The sequence below is a fragment of the Ostrea edulis genome, chromosome 1 (assembly GCF_947568905.1).
Source record: "Ostrea edulis chromosome 1, xbOstEdul1.1, whole genome shotgun sequence".
In the NCBI taxonomy this organism is placed as follows: domain Eukaryota; kingdom Metazoa; phylum Mollusca; class Bivalvia; order Ostreida; family Ostreidae; genus Ostrea; species Ostrea edulis.
This window is the reverse complement of record NC_079164.1, coordinates 11,990,430-12,009,954: the sequence shown is the minus strand read 5'-3', so window position 1 is coordinate 12,009,954 and position 19,525 is coordinate 11,990,430. Positions and strand designations below refer to the sequence as shown.

General features: G+C 35.0%; 1 protein-coding gene across 4 annotated transcripts; it reads left to right on the top strand.

The window, feature by feature from the left end:
- The first annotated feature begins 53 nt into the window (after positions 1 to 53).
- Positions 54 to 19,241, top strand: LOC125664081 (CBY1-interacting BAR domain-containing protein 1-like). Of its 4 annotated transcripts, XM_048896604.2 has the most exons (9): positions 54 to 169; positions 1,633 to 1,701; positions 2,212 to 2,226; positions 4,873 to 4,988; positions 7,135 to 7,259; positions 11,450 to 11,731; positions 11,960 to 12,073; positions 14,744 to 14,959; positions 15,838 to 19,241. In XM_048896604.2, the coding sequence occupies exons 1-9, from the start codon at positions 138 to 140 to the stop codon at positions 16,057 to 16,059; spliced, it is 1,191 nt and encodes a 396-aa protein (XP_048752561.2). In that variant the 5' UTR covers positions 54 to 137; the 3' UTR covers positions 16,060 to 19,241. The 4 variants fall into 4 exon arrangements, with proteins under 4 accessions (XP_048752561.2, XP_048752562.2, XP_048752564.2 ...); XM_048896605.2 differs by lacking the exon at positions 2,212 to 2,226; XM_048896606.2 differs by lacking the exon at positions 1,633 to 1,701 and having other exon boundaries at positions 70 to 169.
- The last annotated feature ends 284 nt before the right edge of the window (positions 19,242 to 19,525 follow it).

Genomic DNA, 19,525 nt, shown 5'->3' with positions numbered 1-19,525 from the left:
ATATATATATATAAAAACATTGTTTCAAATTTCTTTTTAAAATGAGAACTCTTATTTCTTAGAAACAACATTTAGTGGGTATGAGGAATTTTAGAGGTTTTTCGGTTCGGTCAGGTTTTTAAAAGACATCAGATACAATGAGTAGGACGGGGGCAGAGATACGTGCGAGGTAAATAAATGATCAATGGTTATTTCCTAATTATTTTCAATTCTATATGATGTTGTTTTAAGATCGTCTGTCGAGAAAAACGAGGTGTGTCTTTCTACATGTTCATGATTTGACATGTTGTTTATTTACTATACCTATTTCATTAAAGTTTTTGTTAGTGTCCCCCCAGTTCTGGTTTGCAAATTCTCACATTGCTAGTGTTAAAGTTTTGATATTATATATCATATAAAAAATTCATTTACTGTGGTCGAAGAGGTAAAGTTCTACAAATCAAATTTCCATCTGCTGTCTGCAACTTACTATTGAAATAAACTATTTTCTCTTATCATACCAAGAAACTGGAAAACAAAGTTTTTAAGGATCACTTATGTTCAGACTCTTTCATATGCCAATAATTATTACTAAAAACATGTATAATATTGTAAAATTGCAAGTTTTAGCCAACCAGAGAACTAAATAACAGAGATAGGCAAATCATATGGTAACTCCACTAAAAATATGTGGCAAGCCTACCTAGGAATTTTTTTAATTCTGTTTATATTAGTTTAAAAAGTTTATGTTTAGTTAATCATGTTTCATTCTATGATAAAATAGAATGAAATTTAAGGAGTTTCAATGAGAATTGATGATAAACAAACACATGTTTGATTATAATTAGCAAATTACTAAAAATTAAACATATCACACTGATTCATTGTGTCACTTTTAAAAGCATGCACAGATCTTCAAACAAATTGTGCTTGATATGAAAATCATCTTCACAAGTCAAGGTTTATTGATTCGTTACCTAACACTAACGAGATAACAAATTAATAACCCCTTGATTTATGAAGATGTATGAAAATATAATATCTCAAATGTTTTGGTGAACTTTTTACTATTACAAAGTGAAGTTTAGTATTACGACGTAAATTTTTTTAAAAAGTGAAAGTAAGCTTCACATAGAATTCCAACCATATCTTGATCTCTATCTTGATAATTTCAGCACGCTCATCCAATAATTTCCTCTTAGTTTCAACTTTAAGGATATAATGGTGTTAGTTTCATGAATTTAAATAAGTTTACGCTTTAAGACAGTCTGTGGAATTTTGTATTGTATAAATCAGAAATTTTATATGTAAACTTTATAAAATTTACATTTCCAGTGCTAAAAGGTCACAACCAATACAAAAAGGGATCTTTTTTAAGTTTTTAATATTATATTTGTTGAATTAGCCATTTTACTTTATTTCATCAGATTCATGATAGACAAATAGACCACTACCAATCTCTCTGATTTTATCAATGTAAATATGTGTTGTTAAAACTGTAGAACCAAATGTTATGAATTGTTAATTATTAATGAAATTTGCGGACTTTTCTCAGTTACATGATTGTAACTTCATATATATGCTTAAAACAAAACTTTTGATAATTATGAAGTTGATACAATACAATAAAGAATTTCATATGCATGTTTTAAGCAAACAAAAGCCAAGCCAAGGAAGTTGGATTAAACGAATGATGGGTAATGATTCTAAAGCACAGACCAGGTACATTTCATTGTTTGCATTCTCTGTTGACTTGGCTAGTGTAGACCCGTGCCTGTGTTGCCTTAAGAGGCAGAGCTATACCATTATAGTACTCATATTTATCACAAGTGCATGGTATGTTTATTCCTGACAGCATGATGCATGAATGTTGGGAGACATTGTTTAGGGGAATTCATTCACACAAATGTTGGGAGACATTGTTTAGGGAAATTCATTCATATGAATGTTGGGAGACATTGTTTAGGGGAATTCATTCATATGAATGTTGGGAGACATTGTTATGGGGAATTCATTCATATGAATGTTGGGAGACATTGCTTAGGGGAATTCATTCATATGAATGTTGGGAGACATTGTTTAGGGGAATTCATTCACAGTTTGATCATTACAATGTTACCATTAAACTATGTTTTCCTTACGGTTACCAAAACTTGCTTGGATATTTACGGTTGTAATGTGCAAGATTTGATTCACAGCTGTAACGCTTAATTGTAAATACATTATTTACAGTGCTGGTACCTTGAGGTAATTCATTATGCAGTCTGGTAGTCTTAGATAGTCATTAATCAATTCATAATGGTGTACCTTGTTACTGTGGAACAGCTTCCTGTTAATCCTCATTGTTTGGGTTGAGGTTAATTGTCCATTTTAATCCAGATGCATGACTTTTTATTCTGGGTTATAGAAACAAGGGGGACAAGGAGATAATTTGCATAATAAATGGATGGTGAAAAATTAAAAAAATTTCCCCATGCTTCATCAGCTTCTTTAAACACCCCCATCCCCTTGTATAAAAAAAAAAGAAAGACATTCATACATAATACATTCAGGTGGATTTTTTTATTATGTTGTTTGGTTTTATAAGCATATTTTTTATGCCAAGTTAAAAGTTTAGTGTTTTTATCAAGAAATAAAATACATTGAAGTAGCATTGGTTTACCGAGAATGGATATTGCCAACAATAATGTATTAATTATTCTTTTGAAATAAGTTACACGCAAATAAAGTTAGATTACAGTGCTCACAATGCTGCGTTAAAACTTAAGTGATATAAGTTTGTTATGTGTACATGTTTTCCTGTATCAATGCATGCTGTTTGTTGGTATTACATGTTTACGACATCTTATCCTCGCATCACATTCCATCTTCACGATCATATCATTCTTCAGCTATCAGTGTATTTGTTCAGTGTCATTTTCTCTGTAGAAGTTGCTTTATAAACTGAAAGTGTGACATAATCATAGTGATTTATCAGGTACTCTGTAATGGCGATAGAAAATTATTTTTATCCAAGATATTGCATAATTACAGCATATTTTTTCTCATATTGCAAATATATACATAATATATACATACGTATAGATAGCATAGTGACATTGACTTTGATGTTATAGATATACTTTCAACAGTTGAGTTGTTGTGTACTGTAAGCCTAAATCTGACTTTGATTAGGTCACAACCTTAGTAACAGAAGTTTCTTATTGGTTAATTTTATTGAAGGATTTTCCTTGACTTCCAAAGATCCAAGGGTTTGGAGACTGTTAATGTATATTTTACTTGACTTCCAAAGACCCAGGGATTAGGAGACTGTTAATGTATATTTTACTTGACTTTCTAAGATCCAGGGGTTTGGAGTCTGTTAATGTAGAGACAGTGGATCTGGTTTGTGAGAATGCTATCGTGCAATTTTGTTAAGAAAACATGATAAAAAGCGAGATAAATCTCTTTTTAAAAACTATGCCTCTGCTCCTCAACTTCATTTTGTATTTTTACAGGCGGATGTAACTTTTCGTCAAATTGTTTGAATTCATATTGAAAGTGAAATAACATTTTATTTGTAAAAAAAATAAAAAAAAAATAACAAAAACCATTGACCAAGACATATACACATACTGTTGTAGTATTGACATGCATCATTTGAACTCTCTGTTAATGAATGGAAGTTAATGTGGAAGTAGTTTCATGTAGTTGTGAATGAAAAATATATTATATCCAATTATATCCAATTACCACCATGTATTGTTAATGAATATGATTAATATCTCTAATTGCTTCTGTTATCTGGCAATTACTTAAATTTGTTATCTTACAAAGAAAAATAATGTGATTAAACCATTTCTAAATTTGTGGTGGTTCTCTTTGTAAAGAGATTGTGTTGACTTGTCCAGTATCTACACAGGACAGCTTATGTTGACTTGTCCAGTATCTACACACGACAGCTTATGTTGACTTGTCCAGTATCTACACACGACAGCTTATGTTGACTTGTCCAGTATCTACACACGACAGCTTATGTTGACTTGTCCAGTATCTACACACGACAGCTTATGTTGACTTGTCCAGTATCTACACACGACAGCTTATGTTGACTTGTCCAGTATCTACACACGACAGCTTATGTTGACTTGTCCAGTATCTACACACGACAGCTTATGTTGACTTGTCCAGTATCTACACACGACAGCTTATGTTGACTTGTCCAGTATCTACACACGACAGCTTATGTTGACTTGTCCAGAAGCTACACATAACACTTGTCTTTTTGTTTTAAGTATCTTCATGGAAAACTGAAATTTGGGGGGGGGGGGGGGGGGGGGATTTCCATATTGACATTCACAATTGAGAATGGTTACATTATTTTTCTTTGAATATTACAAAATTGAATTGAGCTAACAGGGAATTAAGTTCCTGATATGTTTACTAATAAATAATATGTTTCAAACTACCAGAATTTTACTTACAGAGTAAATGTATAATACTACAGACATGTATTAAACAGTTAATATCTAAAATGTAGTTCCTATATTTTTCTTTTAATTTATGTGCAATAAATTTTTTTTTTGTATTGTTTGCATCTATCGATCATTAAAGATTACGCATTTCATTTAATATTATATATATTGTCTGTTTTATTTGTTATCTGTCAGTTGTTTCAAATTGTAATTCTTGGATCAAAAGCACTAAAAATGTGTATTTGAATTGAATAGTTAATATGAAATCATATTGACACACAATGCCTTTGCGATGTTGAAGTTTAAATATAATGATATATTGACTGACAATTTTTTGTGATGTTGTAGTTAATATATAATGATATTGACTGACAATTCCTTTGTGATGTTGTGTTAATATATAATGATATTGACTGACAATACTTTTGTGATGTTTTAGGGAGACAAAAGCTAAACAGATACAAGAGCGCATAAGTCAGGTGGAGAGGCACTTTGGTCAGCTTTGCGATGATATGGCTTCATACACGCGGAAGTGTGCCCGTCTCAGGGACAAAGGTAAGCAGTCAGCTGTTTTTGTGTTAAGTACTATAAAGGTAAATAGTCAGCTGCTATTGTGTTAAGTACTATAAAGGTAAATAGCCAGCTGTTTTTGTGTTAGATACTATAAAGGTAAATAGCCAGCTGTTTTTGTGTTAAGTACTATAAAGGTAAATAGTCAGCTGTTTTTGTGTTAAGTACTATAAAGGTAAATAGTCAGCTGCTATTGTGTGAGGTACTATAAAGGTAAATAGCCAGCTGCTATTGTGTCAGGTACTATAAAGGTAAATAGTCAGCTGTTTTTGTGTTAGGTACTATAAAGGTAAATAGCCAGCTGTTTTTGTGTTAAGTACTATAAAGGTAAATAGTCAGCTACTATTGTGTTAGGTACTATAAATGTAAATAGTCAGCTGCTATTGTGTTAAGTACTATAAAGGTAAATAGTCAGCTGTTTTTGTGTTAAGTACTATAAAGGTAAATAGTCAGCTGCTATTGTGTTAAGTACTATAAAGGTAAATAGTCAGCTACTATTGTGTTAGGTACTATAAAGGTAAATAGTCAGCTACTATTGTTAGGTACTGTAAAGGTAAATAACCAGCTGCTATTGTGTTAGGTACTATAAAGGTAAATAGTCAGCTGCTGTTGTGTTAGGTACTATAAAGGTAAATAGTCAGCTACTATTGTGTGAGGTACTGTAAAGGTAAATAGTCAGCTGCTATTGTGTTAGGTACTGTAAAGGTAAATAGTCAGCTGCTATTGTGTTAGGTACTATAAAGGTAAATAGTCAGCTGCTATTGTTAGGTACTGTAAAGGTAAATAGTCAGCTACTATTGTTAGGTACTGTAAAGGTAAATAGTCAGCTGCTATTGTGTTAGGTACTATAAAGGTAAATAGCCAGCTGCTATTGTGTTAAGTACTATAAAGGTAAATGGTCAGCTGCTATTGTGTTAGGTACTATAAAGGTAAATAGTCAGCTGTTTTTGTGTTAGGTACTATAAAGGTAAATTGTCAGCTGTTTTTGTGTGAAGTACTATAAAGGTAAATAGTCAGCTGCTATTGTGTTAGGTACTCTGAAGGTAGTTAAAGGTTAAAAAAAATACTGTTGTCTTCTCTCTAAGGTAGATAAAGGTGAAAGTCTGCTGGTATCTTATAAAATTATTATTAAAAAGTCGATAAAGATTACTGCTTTGTGGTAAAAAAGGGGGCTAGCTTTCATCTTTTTTCTTCATGCAAGGTAAAAAGTCAGTTATTATTTTATGAAGTACAAACTTAAGGTAAATAAAGGTTTAACAAATCAAATATGTTGTAATGTATATATATAAAGGTAAAAGGTACTGCTATCTTACAGGGTAAATAAAGGTAAAAAAAAAATTGACTGCTATTTTGTAAGGTATGTAAAGGTAAAAGATGCTACTACCTTACAAGGTAAATATTAAAAGGTAAAACATTTGACTGCTATTTGTAAGATATATAAAGGTGACAGTTGACTGATATTAATTGTGTTAGTAAAATAAAGATAAAAAATCAGTTGCTATCATCTAAGATCTGTAAAGGTAAAAGACAACTGTTGTCTTGTAACTAAGGTTAATGAAAATAAAACTGATGTGGTAAAAACTCTGCTGCCATCTTTATTTTTGTAAAATAAAAAAGTCTACCACTATCTTGTAAGCTGGATAAAACTGAAAAGCAATCACTATATTATCAGATAAGTGACAGGGAAATAGTGGGTAAAGTGCCTGCTAACATCCTGTGGAGTAAAAAGTCACCACAATCTTGTACGTCTGAGGTGTATAACTTTAATTAGGTAAAAATTACCTGCTGCAATCGTGCAATGTGACTTGGAAATGCTAGATGATTCAAATTTTCTAGAAAAGAATATAACAATCCAGGTCATGTCTTCACTCTAGAGAAAACATAATGGACTCCTCCTCCTATAGGAAAAATGAGAGAACTGTTTCAAAACTCAAAGTACCTGTGCAAAAAACAGTATGTGTTTACTAGTGTGTGTGTGTGGGGGGGGGGGGGGGGGGGGGGCAGTGGGAGGGAGGGAATGAATATGTGTTCTGCAAAAAGTGGATATTGAATTTAGTGAAGTGAAGACAAGACTATGATTGTCTCTGGAGAAGTTTGCAGTGACAGAAAGCTCTGTATGACTTTGTTGTAGGTGATCAGATAGCCAAGGATTTGGTGGACTATACAGAGGCAGAAACCTCGAACCCAAGCATGGTCAGGTCATTATCCGAGTTTGCTTCCAATCTGGCGACAGTGCAAGACTACAGACAAGCTCAGGTAAGCACGCACTGCCCAACTTATTGTACTAATCAATTCTGATAATATTATTGGCTGGGTTGCACAACATTCATCCGGCTTATAATATGGTGGATGGGCGGGCGTCCCTGTAATAGGGTACCTACTTTGTGTAATCAACCTCTCATAGCTTTTACTTGACGTTCCTCAAACTTTGTACAGTTGTAATGGATACATTGAAGATGTGCATGTGTCTTTTTGAAAGTGATCAGACATTTTTTTAAAAATTTATGTGCAGTTGAACTTCGTCGTTTTTTAAGCATGTCTACGGTACCTATTTTTGTAATGAACTCCTTTTACAGCATTTATTTGACTTCCTTCAGACCTTGTACAACTGTTATGGAAGCATTGAAGATGTGCATGTGAAAAAATTACATGTAGTGGAACTTTTGTCATTTTTATACCCCCCGCAAACGAAGTTTGGGGAGGGGTATACTGGAATCACTTTGTCAGTCTGTCCGTCCGTCTGTCCATCCGTCTGTCCGTCCGTTTGTTCGTAGACGCAATTTGTCCGAAAGTTTATTTCTAATACCGCTGGACATATTTCATTCAAACTTTATGCACATCTTCTATATATTATGTAGTTGTGCATCTCCTATTTTCATTGAAATATTTTAACAGTTATAGAAGTTACGCACATTTTCTTTTCATTTTAGGGGTTGCGCACTTTGTCCAGAGTTTAATTCTAATACCGTTGAACAGATTTGATTCAAACTTTATTCTCATCTTATATATATAATGTAGTTTTGCATCTTCTATTGTCATTGAAATATTTTAACAGTTTTGGAAGTTACGGACATTTTCTGGTTTGGTTGTACTTGTAGTAATAGACACAATTTGTCCAGAGTTTATTTCTAATGACAAAGTAAAGTTGACATAATGATCTTTAACAAAGTAAATATAAACTAAAGACTAGAAGAGTTGACCAGGGATTTGCAATCATACAGCCTAAAATGTGCCAAATAGTATTCATTGTTTATATTAAGCATATTTTTAATATTTCATGTACTGCTGTACTGTAGAATATACACTTCTGCATTCACATTGATTGCCCTGTAGATAATGTGAAAATATCCAATGTGCTTGCATTAAATATTTCCCATCATTTTATATGCCCCACGGGGGTTATTAGTCCCATTAGGACAGTTCTAGTTTAAGCATGGTAACTACTTTGTGTAACCAACTCCTCTCACAGCTTTTACTTGACATCTTTCAGACCTTGTACGTTATGGTGTTATAAAAACAATAAAGACATACATGTGACATTTTATAAGTGCTTTTGTTTTTGAAAAATTCTACATTTGATATGTCATTTTTGCAGTATGTTTTGAACTGCTGTCTCTATGATAGATACATTGTAACATATTGCAAAGCAACCCAGCTATTTCTGTTGTTAAATCGATTTTTTAATGTTAGATTATAATGTTTTATAACTGAGTATGATTGATGAATGCATATTTTTTGTGGAAAACATCAACCACATCACAAACAAAACTGCGTACATGTATTTCTCTGTATGTCTGTGTCTTTTATCCTTCGGATTACATTCATTATCTTATAAACGTGGATTTGAAAATACATAAGGGGGTAGATAATAAATTCCTTATTACTACAGTAACTTGATCCTAAGAGTTGGATCACATCTTCACATCTTGTTTGATGTGATGATTCGCACCTGTCATCTCGACGTGATCCAACTCTTGGATCAAATTACTGTAGTAATAATATATATTTATATATATATGTACCATGTCTATGTGAATACGAATCTTAGTGTTTCCATTCTAATTTTACAAATTTTTGTAACTCCAAATCTGGACCGAGGTATGATAATGTACATGTATGAGGTGTGATGATGTACATGTACGAAGTGTGATGATGTACATGTATGAGGTGTGATGATGTACATGTATGAGGTGTGATGATGTACATGTATGAGGTGTGATGATGTACATATACGAGGTGTGATGATGTACATGTATGAGGTGTGATGATGTACATATACGAGGTGTGATGATGTACATGTATGAGGTGTGATGATGTAGAAGGTGTGATGATGTACATGTAGAAGGTGTGATGATGTACATGTATGAGGTGTGATGATGTACATGTATGAGATGTGATGATGTACATGTATGAGGTGTGATAATGTACATATATGAGGTGTGATGATGTACATGTATGAGGTGTGATGATGTACATGTAGAAGGTGTGATGATGTACATGTACGAGGTGTGATGATGTACATGTAGAAGGTGTGATGATGTACATGTAGAAGGTGTGATGATGTACATGTACGAGGTGTGATGATGTAAATGTATGAGGTGTGATGATGTACATGTATGAGGTTTGATGATGCACATGTACGAGGTGTGATGATGTAAATGTATGAGGTGTGATAATGTACATGTATGAGATGTGATGATGTACATGTATGAGGTGTGATGATGTACATGTATGAGGTGTGATGATGTACATGTACGAGATGTGATGATGTACATGTACGAGATGTGATGATGTACATGTATGAGGTGTGATAATGTACATATACGAGGTGTGATGATGTACATGTATGAGGTGTGATGATGTACATGTAGAAGGTGTGATGATGTACATGTACGAGGTGTGATGATGTACATGTAGAAGGTGTGATGATGTACATGTAGAAGGTGTGATGATGTACATGTACGAGGTGTGATGATGTAAATGTATGAGGTGTGATGATGTACATGTATGAGGTTTGATGATGCACATGTACGAGGTGTGATGATGTAAATGTATGAGGTGTGATAATGTACATGTATGAGATGTGATGATGTACATGTACGAGATGTGATGATGTACATGTATGAGATGTGATGATGTAAATGTATGAGGTGTGATAATGTACATGTGACTGTCTTGTATTTAATAATAAACACAAAGTGGTGGTTTAGGTTCTTATGCTGTTGATTATCTTAATTCTAGAGGATGATCGTAAACTCAGGGGAAAAAATAGAAACTGTGGTAAATCTAAGTTTCTTTAATATGACTTTTTATGTAAATATAGTTACTTAGTCTGGGTAGGAGTGTTGTCAGGTTTGTGTGTGATATTGGTGCAAATCTTGCTTATATACATGTAGCACCAAACCCAGTAAAACAACTCATTAGATACTCACAACCATACACAAACCCTACTGACCTGCCACATTCCTCTCTCTGCTGACCTGTCACACTCCTCTCTCTGCTGACCTGCCACACTCCTCTCTCTACTGACCTTCAACACTCCTCTCTCTGCTGACCTGTCACACTCCTCTCTCTGCTGACCTGTCACACTCCTCTCTCTGCTGACCTGTCACACTCCTCTCTCTGCTAATCAGCTACAACCCCTACTGACCTGTCACACTCCTCTCTCTGCTGACCTGTCACATTCCTCTCTCTGCTGACCTGTCACACTCCTCTCTCTGCTGACCTGTCACACTCCTCTCTCTGCTGACCTGTCACACTCCTCTCTCTACTGACCTGCCACACTCCTCTCTCTGCTGACCTGTCACACTCCTCTCTCTGCTGACCTGTCACACTCCTCTCTCTGCTGACCTGTCACACTCCTCTCTCTGCTGACCTGTCACACTCCTCTCTCTCTGCTGACCTGTCACACTCCTCTCTCTGCTGACCTGTCACACTCCTCTCTCTGCTAATCAGCTACAACCCCTACTGACCTGTCACACTCCTCTCTCTGCTGACCTGTCACATTCCTCTCTCTGCTGACCTGTCACACTCCTCTCTCTGCTGACCTGTCACACTCCTCTCTCTGCTGACCTGTCACACTCCTCTCTCTACTGACCTGCCACACTCCTCTCTCTGCTGACCTGTCACACTCCTCTCTCTGCTGACCTGTCACACTCCTCTCTCTGCTGACCTGTCACACTCCTCTCTCTGCTGACCTGTCACACTCCTCTCTCTGCTGACCTGTCACACTCCTCTCTCTGCTGACCTGTCACACTCCTCTCTCTGCTAATCAGCTTTCATCCCAATGAATATGAATGAAATGACAAGGCTTACAAAGCTATTTGTATTATATAATGAAATGATGAATGATTTAATGAAATTATATTAGTACATTTCATATTAGATATTTCATCCTGTGACACACATGAGGTATGATAATGTACACTTCATGCATTCTGTTACAGGTTACAAGGCTGGAGTCTAAAGTCCTGACACCTCTAGCGAATTATGGTCTAAAATGTAAACATGCAAAAAATGACATTAAGGAGGGTGTGAAAACACAAGACCTAGAATTAAATACGCGCAAGAAGTTGGACAGGCTGCGACAAAAATCACCTGCTGACCGAGCTCAGCTGACAATGGCTGAAACAGAGCTGCAGAAGGCTAGCGTCAAGGCCTCAGCCGTGACAAAAAATCTAGAACAGCTGATAGATAAATTTGAAGAAGAGAAATTGAAAGATTTAAAGGTAATGTAAAATTAGTCCTTAGCAGCAGAAATTACACAGTTGTATCTGTGTATTTTTAGTTTATACATTATCTTGTATATCAGAGTAAATTGTTGATGTACATGTTTGGTAGTGGGAGATACTGTTGTTTTTCCAACTTTTTGTTGTTTATCAATTAGAGCACTGTTAAGCTTTAAGAACATTGATTTATCATTATTGTCTTGATTTGGGTTTTATTTTTCTCTTCAGAGGGTGTTGACTGACTTTGTCAACATTGAGATGATCTACCATGCCAAAGCGTTGGAGATGTACACAGAATGCTTTCAGAATATTAAAACATTCGACGTGGAGGAGGATATAGAGGTACGTCAATGTTATCGGGCCTCACATCAGGGTAAATACACCTTCCCCTTGTTTTGAGTCCTCTGAAAGTTTCAGTGTAGTATTTAGGGTAATACCAACCATGTATATCAGCCTAGATAGCTCAATGGTTAGAAAACCCAACTAATAATGCAGGGATCCTGGGTTCAATTCCCAGTCCAGCACAACATTTTCTCCCTCCTATTCCATTTATTTGTATGCATATATACATTGAATTTCATGTATTTATGTCTTCTAGGGGGATACATGTTGTTGTTTTTTTAGCTCACCTGAGCCAAAGGCTCAAGTGAGCTTTTCTGATCAAAATTTGTCCGTTGTCTGTTGTAATCGCCGTCGGCGTCATAATCTTTTCACATTTTTGACTTCTTCTTAAGAACCGCTAGGCCAATTTCAACCAAACTTGCCACAAAGCATCCTTGGGTGAAGGGCTTTCAAATTTGTTCAAATGAAGGGCCATGTCCCTTTCAAAGGGGAGATAATCACAAACATGCAAAAATAGGGTGGGGTCATTTAAAGATCTTCTTTTCAAGAACCACTGGGCCAGAAAAGCTGAAATTTACATGAAAGCTTCCTGACATAGTGCAGATTCAAGTTTGTTCAAATCATGGCCCCCGGGAGTTGGATGGGGCCACAATTGGGGATCAATGTTTTACATATTAATATATTTGAAAAATCTTTAAAAATCTTCTCAAGAACCACTGAGCCAGAAAAGCTGAGATTTACATGAAAGCTTCCTGACATAACGCAGATTCAAGTTTGTTCAAATCATGCCCACCAGGGGTATGATGGGGCCACAATAGGGGATCAAAGTTTTACATACAAATATATAGGAAAAATCTTCTTTCTCAAGAACCACTGAGCTAGAAGAGCTGAGATTTACATGAAAGCTTCCTGACATAATGCAGATTCAAGTTTGTTAAAATCATGGCTCCTGCGGGTATGATGGGGCCACAATAGGGGATCAAAGTTTTACATACTAATATATAGGAAAAATCTTCTCAAGAACCACTGGGCCAGAAAAGCTGAAATTTACATGAAAGCTTCCTGACATAGTGCAGATTCAAGTTTGTTCAAATCATGGCCCCCAAGGGTTGGATGGGGCCACAATAGGGAATCAAAGTTTTACATACAAATGTATAGGAAAAATCTTTAAAAATCTTCTTCTCAAGAACCATTGAGCCAGAAAAGCTGAGATTTACATGAAAGCTTTCTGACATATTTCAGATTTCAGTTTGTTAAAATCATGACCCACAGGGGTAGGATGGGGTCACAAGGGGGGATCAAAGTTTTGCATACAAATATATAGGGAAAATCTTTAAATATGAGCCAAGGTGACTCAGGTGAGCGATATGGCCCTTGAGCCTCTTGTTTACTTTTTGTCCGTACGTCTGTCTGTCAAAAAATCTTGTGAATGCTTCTCCTCCTATACGGCTTATCAGAGAGACTTGAAACTTTGTACAATGCTTCATTGCCATAAGTAGATGTGCATTTTATCGGGACGTGAGGATCCAAATATTTTCTCAAAAGTTGTAATGGATCTAAGAGGAGTGGAGGATGTAAAATAGCTTGTGAATTCTTCTCCTGTATGGCTTATCTGATAGATTTGAAACTTTGCACAATGCTTCATTACCATATGTAGATTTGCATATTGTTGGGGCAAGAGGATCCAATTATTTTCCTAAAAGTGGATATAAGAAGGGTGGAGGATGTTAAAATAGCTTGTGAACGCTTCTCTTCCTATATCGCTTATCCGATAGACTTGAAAGTTTTCACAACACTTCAATGCCATTTGCAGATGTGCATATTATAAGGACAGGAGGATCCAATTGTTTTCCTTAAAGTTATAGTGGATCTGAGGGGTGGGGTGTAAAATAGTTTGTGAAGAATTCTCTTATATGGCTTATCAGAGTTCACAATGTCTATGTTCCTGCTCATGCTTTCTCCTCCATACCATGCAGTACATTAAGGGGAAGAGGTTTCATTTGGAGCACTTCTAATTTAGGAAGCTGGAGAGACATTTGTTTTTCATTAAAACAATCTCTAGTTATTTATATTATACTAGGGAAAAGCCTGTTTATGATGCTTGTTGTCAGGACTCTGTAAGATAGGCCTTGCCGTTTAGAGTTTCATATCAGTTTCTGACCTCACTGAACATTTCCTATTTCCTTCACAGAAAAGTTTCAATGTGCCAACCATCATGAAATTGATGGAATCTGACTTTTACCAATGGTATATATAGTAAACATGCCTTATTAAACACAATAATGGAATTTATATGTTATGGTCAATTATTTATAATATAGTTATTTATGACAAATTCTCTCATAAAATTTATGACTTATATGGCAAATTATGCATTGTGATAAAAAGTCTTATAACAATTCATATCAAAACATATGATAAATCTACAGGAATTCATCTTAAAGCATACGATTGATGAATGAGAATTCATCTCGAAACATACAATTGATCTATGAGAATGTACAATTTTAAGCATATTATTATTGATCTGAGAATTCCTCTCTAAGCAGGTGACTGATCTTTGAGAATGTGTATCTCATAGCACACACTGAATCTCATCTCCATGTATTAAGGTGGCAAATTCTACACAAAGCAAAAAGCAAGTAAACTCTATACATTTTAATTCATCAGGAATTCAGGTCCAAAATGCAGCCGTCGAATTCTGCCAACAGAATGAACATGGTGAGATCCTCCTCGTACACCTCTCTGGAGTCGGCTGATGACCAACGGATAACATCCAATATCCGACGGCAGCAGTCGGCCCCCAGCAGCCGCAATGTCACACCCACCAAATCTGCTAATAACAGTGCCTTAACCTCACCCCTGAGAGCCACATCAGACTCCAGGGTAGGTGTAGATTTCATTTTAAATCTGATATTTGCTGCTTTCTCTTTTAGAACTAGGTTCAGTGATAATCAAATTTGGCCTCTATTCTGACTGGTATATAAAACTCATCTGAACAAAACTAGTTCTAATTTATTAAAGTTGTGAATCAGAAATCCACAAACACATTAATTTCCCACCATTTTCTTTCAACTGTTCAAAAATCACTAGTTTTCTAAGCTGTTTGACTCTAGAAAGTACCAGGTGTGGCCTGCATGCATCAATCGTGATCAAATTTATGAATCTTATTTTAATCATTATATATGAATCAAAGTGCTACAAAGACAATTTAATATGAGATGCAAGTACACCAGAGAATTTCATCCATGTGACATATATTAAAGTTTACCTGTAATGGTACTAACTTCTACAGATATGTAAACTTCATGTCTGTGACATTGATAAATTTAATAGAGTAATATAGTAAAAGTTGCCATGTTCACTTGTCATTTTAGCAGACTGTGCAAAGTACTCCATTCTGCAACAAATGAATCATAAATAGATTTGTAAAAAAAAAATTGAAAATTGTGCAATATTTTACTATAGATGAGATAGTGCTGTACAAAAAAGAAACAGTTCATTTTCCATCTATTCTTTATAATGAGGCAATGAATTGAGGATTGCAATATGATGTGCCTAACCCTGTTATCATGGGGAAATAATTCATATCCTATTTTCATTGTCATCCTATAATAGAGGAGTTTTGGTGAATGTCTCAATAATTTCTGAACATCCCTTGTGGACATTATTATCCAATACATGTACATACATGTAAGTCAAATATTAAAGATAGTACTTATATCAATCAGTCAGATTTTGATACCGAAGTTTGATGGTTTCAGAATGGATTAGATAATGAAGAAACAGAAGAGGAGGAGGATGAGGAGGAGGAATCTGAAGAAGATGATGATGATGACGATGATGATGATGATGAATACACAGAGACAGAAACAGCACGAACAGAAACAGCCAGATCCACAGCACGAACAGACAAACCAAAAGTGCAGTCAGAAAGAACTGTAATCAAACCCCCGTCTAGTCTGATCAAAAAGGTGTCCCAATGATTTCATTTTTAGCTGTTAATTTATTATGGAAAGTCAGCAGTCTTTTGGCTCTAGTTATAAAATCTGCTCTTTCCTAAAGTGCTGTATGAAGACTGCTCTACTACATGTAATCCGTTTTCATGATATTTAAAATGTGCAGTTTTGTGTGACATTGGGTGTTTCAGACAGCATTTAACCTTGTTTATGAACATCGGAAGACTATGCAATATTATGTAAAAAGTACTTACAAGGTATGCATCAAATTTGTATTGCATTTAAGTTTAAGATATGTCTTGCTGTTGGAAACAAAAAGCGTACAATGATAGTTCTGTGTACATGTATAAATATATTGTATTTACCAACACCAGTACTGTAGATGTATCTAACTTGGGGATATACAAATCACAATGAAATGCATTGGTGCTCATGTAAACCGATAAAACTGAAAGTACATGGTTCATCCATGGTTCTCTGTATTGAATGCAATTTTATCTATGTAATAATTACATGCATGTAATTCACATATATCCGTCCAGCATTTAGTTCAGTGGTTGTATAATGTGAGTTTAAATTTTGTTTTTTTTCATGAATTCTAATTATGCATGTACACCTTGTCTTCGTAGGGAGCTGTTCTAACGGTTTTAAGTGTAGGAGACTGCAGAATGAGAGGTTCTCTCTCTGTGTGTTTATCCGGCGTCCATGAACGTGTATTTTAGTAGGAGAATTTTTCTGAATATTACCATTCATGTTTGTAATAAAATGTCAAATTGCCCTTGAAAGGCAAAAGTTATTCTGAAAAATGAATGTTTAAAGAAAATCTCAGGAAATCCAGATCTGTACTTTCCTTTCACTAGTACATGCTTCCATACTGTTTAGATCCGCCACCAGGAACTGTTTGGGTGTGGTGGGTTTTTTTCTTATTTATAATTGTTTGGGTCCTACTTCTCACTATTTTATCACTTTAGTGCAATTTTTGATATGCCCAATCAAAAGGCGATGGTTCAGAAATACATGTATAGTGGTTTTTAAAACAGTGGAATATTTGCTTAGGCAAAAAAGGACAACAAATATTGTTAAGATCAGATTGTTTTGTCAGTGTAAAGTGAACGAAACCAGAGGAGGGGGGGGGGGGTCATTTTAGATATTAAAGGAATACCAGTTTCAAAATTGAACAAGTAAGAAATAACTGTTACCTAAGAGAAAAAAGAGGTAATCATTCATCTGGAACACTTCAATCATTACCATGTCTTTGAACAAGTGGGTAGAACACTGTGATTATTGCTGTGGTCCTAAACAAGTAAGTAGAACACTGTGATCATTGCTGTGGTCCCAAACAAGCTGATGGAACTCTTCAATCATTGATGTGGTCTTTTATGAAGAAAAAAGGTATATGTCATGTATTGATGCCAATTATACTTGTTCAATTGATGCTGGTAAAACTGGTTCAGTTGATGCTGGTAAAACTGGTTCAGTTGATGCTGGTAAAACTGGTTCAGTTGATGCCAGTTTGTTCAATGAACATGCTGGTAAAACATGTTCGGTAATGTAAGTGGTCACCTGTTCTGTATTTCTGAACCATTTCCTTTACACCTTGCCACATACTAACACAGCACACATTCTCACCTGTGTGTATCTATCAGTTGTGTTAACATTGATGTTGTTTTTATGCAATTAGTGTTTTGTGTTGATTTTCTGAAGAACATATTTTACATCTCTGCAGCAATTTGAGAAGAAAAAAATGTTCACATCTGAATTTTTGAGTCCCCGATCTCGGAATCGGATGTAGTATTGCTTGTATAGGTTAAACATTAAATGAAAAATAAATTTAATATTATTTTGGACAATTCTAATTACAGTACAGTCTTAAATTTAAAAATTTAGATATCAGTTGCCAAGTTGATCGAAAATTCGGCCCTGCCAGAGTTAACTAGTTTATGGTTTCCCTGCACAATTATTTATGTCTAGCACCATATTACGCACATTTCTCTCGATTGCAGACTATACGTCAGTCATATACATCTAAGGTCAGGGAAAATGTCTAGCTCTTTCAAATTCATTTATCTGCATTTTGTCCAAATCTTGTTATGTTATGACTATGTTAAGCAAAATCTTTATTCCATGATTTTGAAAAAGTGCTTATGAATTTCTCCGATCTTTTGTCTTTGATTATAACTATTTGTTAGATACTTAGTAATAAATAGGGCATTTTTACTTCCGTTACCACAGTGACAGTGTGGCCGATCAATGCATGGCTTAAGCTTCGCATTATGGATTTATTACACAACTGTTTCTTCAAGGGTTTTGTTCTCAACATATGTTAATTGGACAGTTACATACAGCATCTCATTCATTATATTGGGTTTGAGCAGGTATATATTTGAACTATTCAAGTTTTGAATTTTTATTGAAAACATTATCTCACAAGTATTTTCCAAGATACAATACCGACATTGTTTTAATAATTACACGTATCTTTGATTTTTTTATCCCCTCGTAATTCATTGCAAGAGGTGGTTTAGTAGTGGGACTGTTCGTGTGTGAGTAACACTGGGCTTGTAGACTATCTACAGGCCACATATTTTTGCTCGACAGATTTCATACTTCACATGTAGTTTTGTTATCTAGAGAGGAAAAGTCCTACTGATTTTTGGGGTGTCGAGGTCACTATAAGATTTCATAGAAGAAGTTTATAGACACTCAACAGGCCACTTTTTCTTTTTTTTTTTTTGCTCAATCGATTTCGTTCGTACTTTGTATGTAGCTTTGTTCTCAAAAGAGGAAGAATGCTATTGAGTATGAGGTCAATAGGTCAAGGTCACTAAAGGACCTCTTAGAAGAAGCTTGTAGACACTCATTGCGAGGGGATATGCACTGCCTTGCGGGAGCTCGTTTGTACATGTTGTATGTTATTACTAAGTATGTAATAAACAGGATAAAGTTAAAACCCTATCTCGCTCCGTATCAATCTTTGACCAATATCATATTGGGTGTATAGGGGTTGTGATATAGAAAAGGGCATGAATTATATTAAAAAAAATAAAAGACAGTATGTAATTTTCTCTCTGTATAAACTGTTATTGATTATACATTATTTTCACTCAATCTCACTGTGTTAAAGGAAACGGCACGTGTCTGTGATATTGTAACAGAATCTACCCACAATGATTGTTAAAAAAGCAGTTCAATAAAAAGTTATACCATCATTGAACAGGTTTTGTTGTCAAGAAATAATAACTACATGTTGAATTAATTATTAACAATTCCATTGTCTTGCCATTGATCACCATTAATGTTCTGCATTCAAAATTTGTCATCTCCTAACAACTATAGTTGAAAGTGGTGGTGTGTGGTACTGAGATCCTCTCTAATGCAGTCCACTGAATGCAATACTCAAACTAAAGTGTAAGTCAGATACTGGAATTATTCACTTATTATATAATTACAGAACTGCAACATAATAGAGAAATATTTCAGTAGATCACGAACA

Coding starts and splice junctions, on each gene's coding strand:
- LOC125664081 (XM_048896604.2), top strand. CDS start 138: ATGAGTAGGACGGGGGCAGAGATACGTGCGAG. Junction 7,260..11,449: donor AAGACTACAGACAAGCTCAG/GTAAGCACGCAC, acceptor ATTCTGTTACAG/GTTACAAGGCTGGAGTCTAA. Junction 14,960..15,837: donor GAGCCACATCAGACTCCAGG/GTAGGTGTAGAT, acceptor TGATGGTTTCAG/AATGGATTAGATAATGAAGA.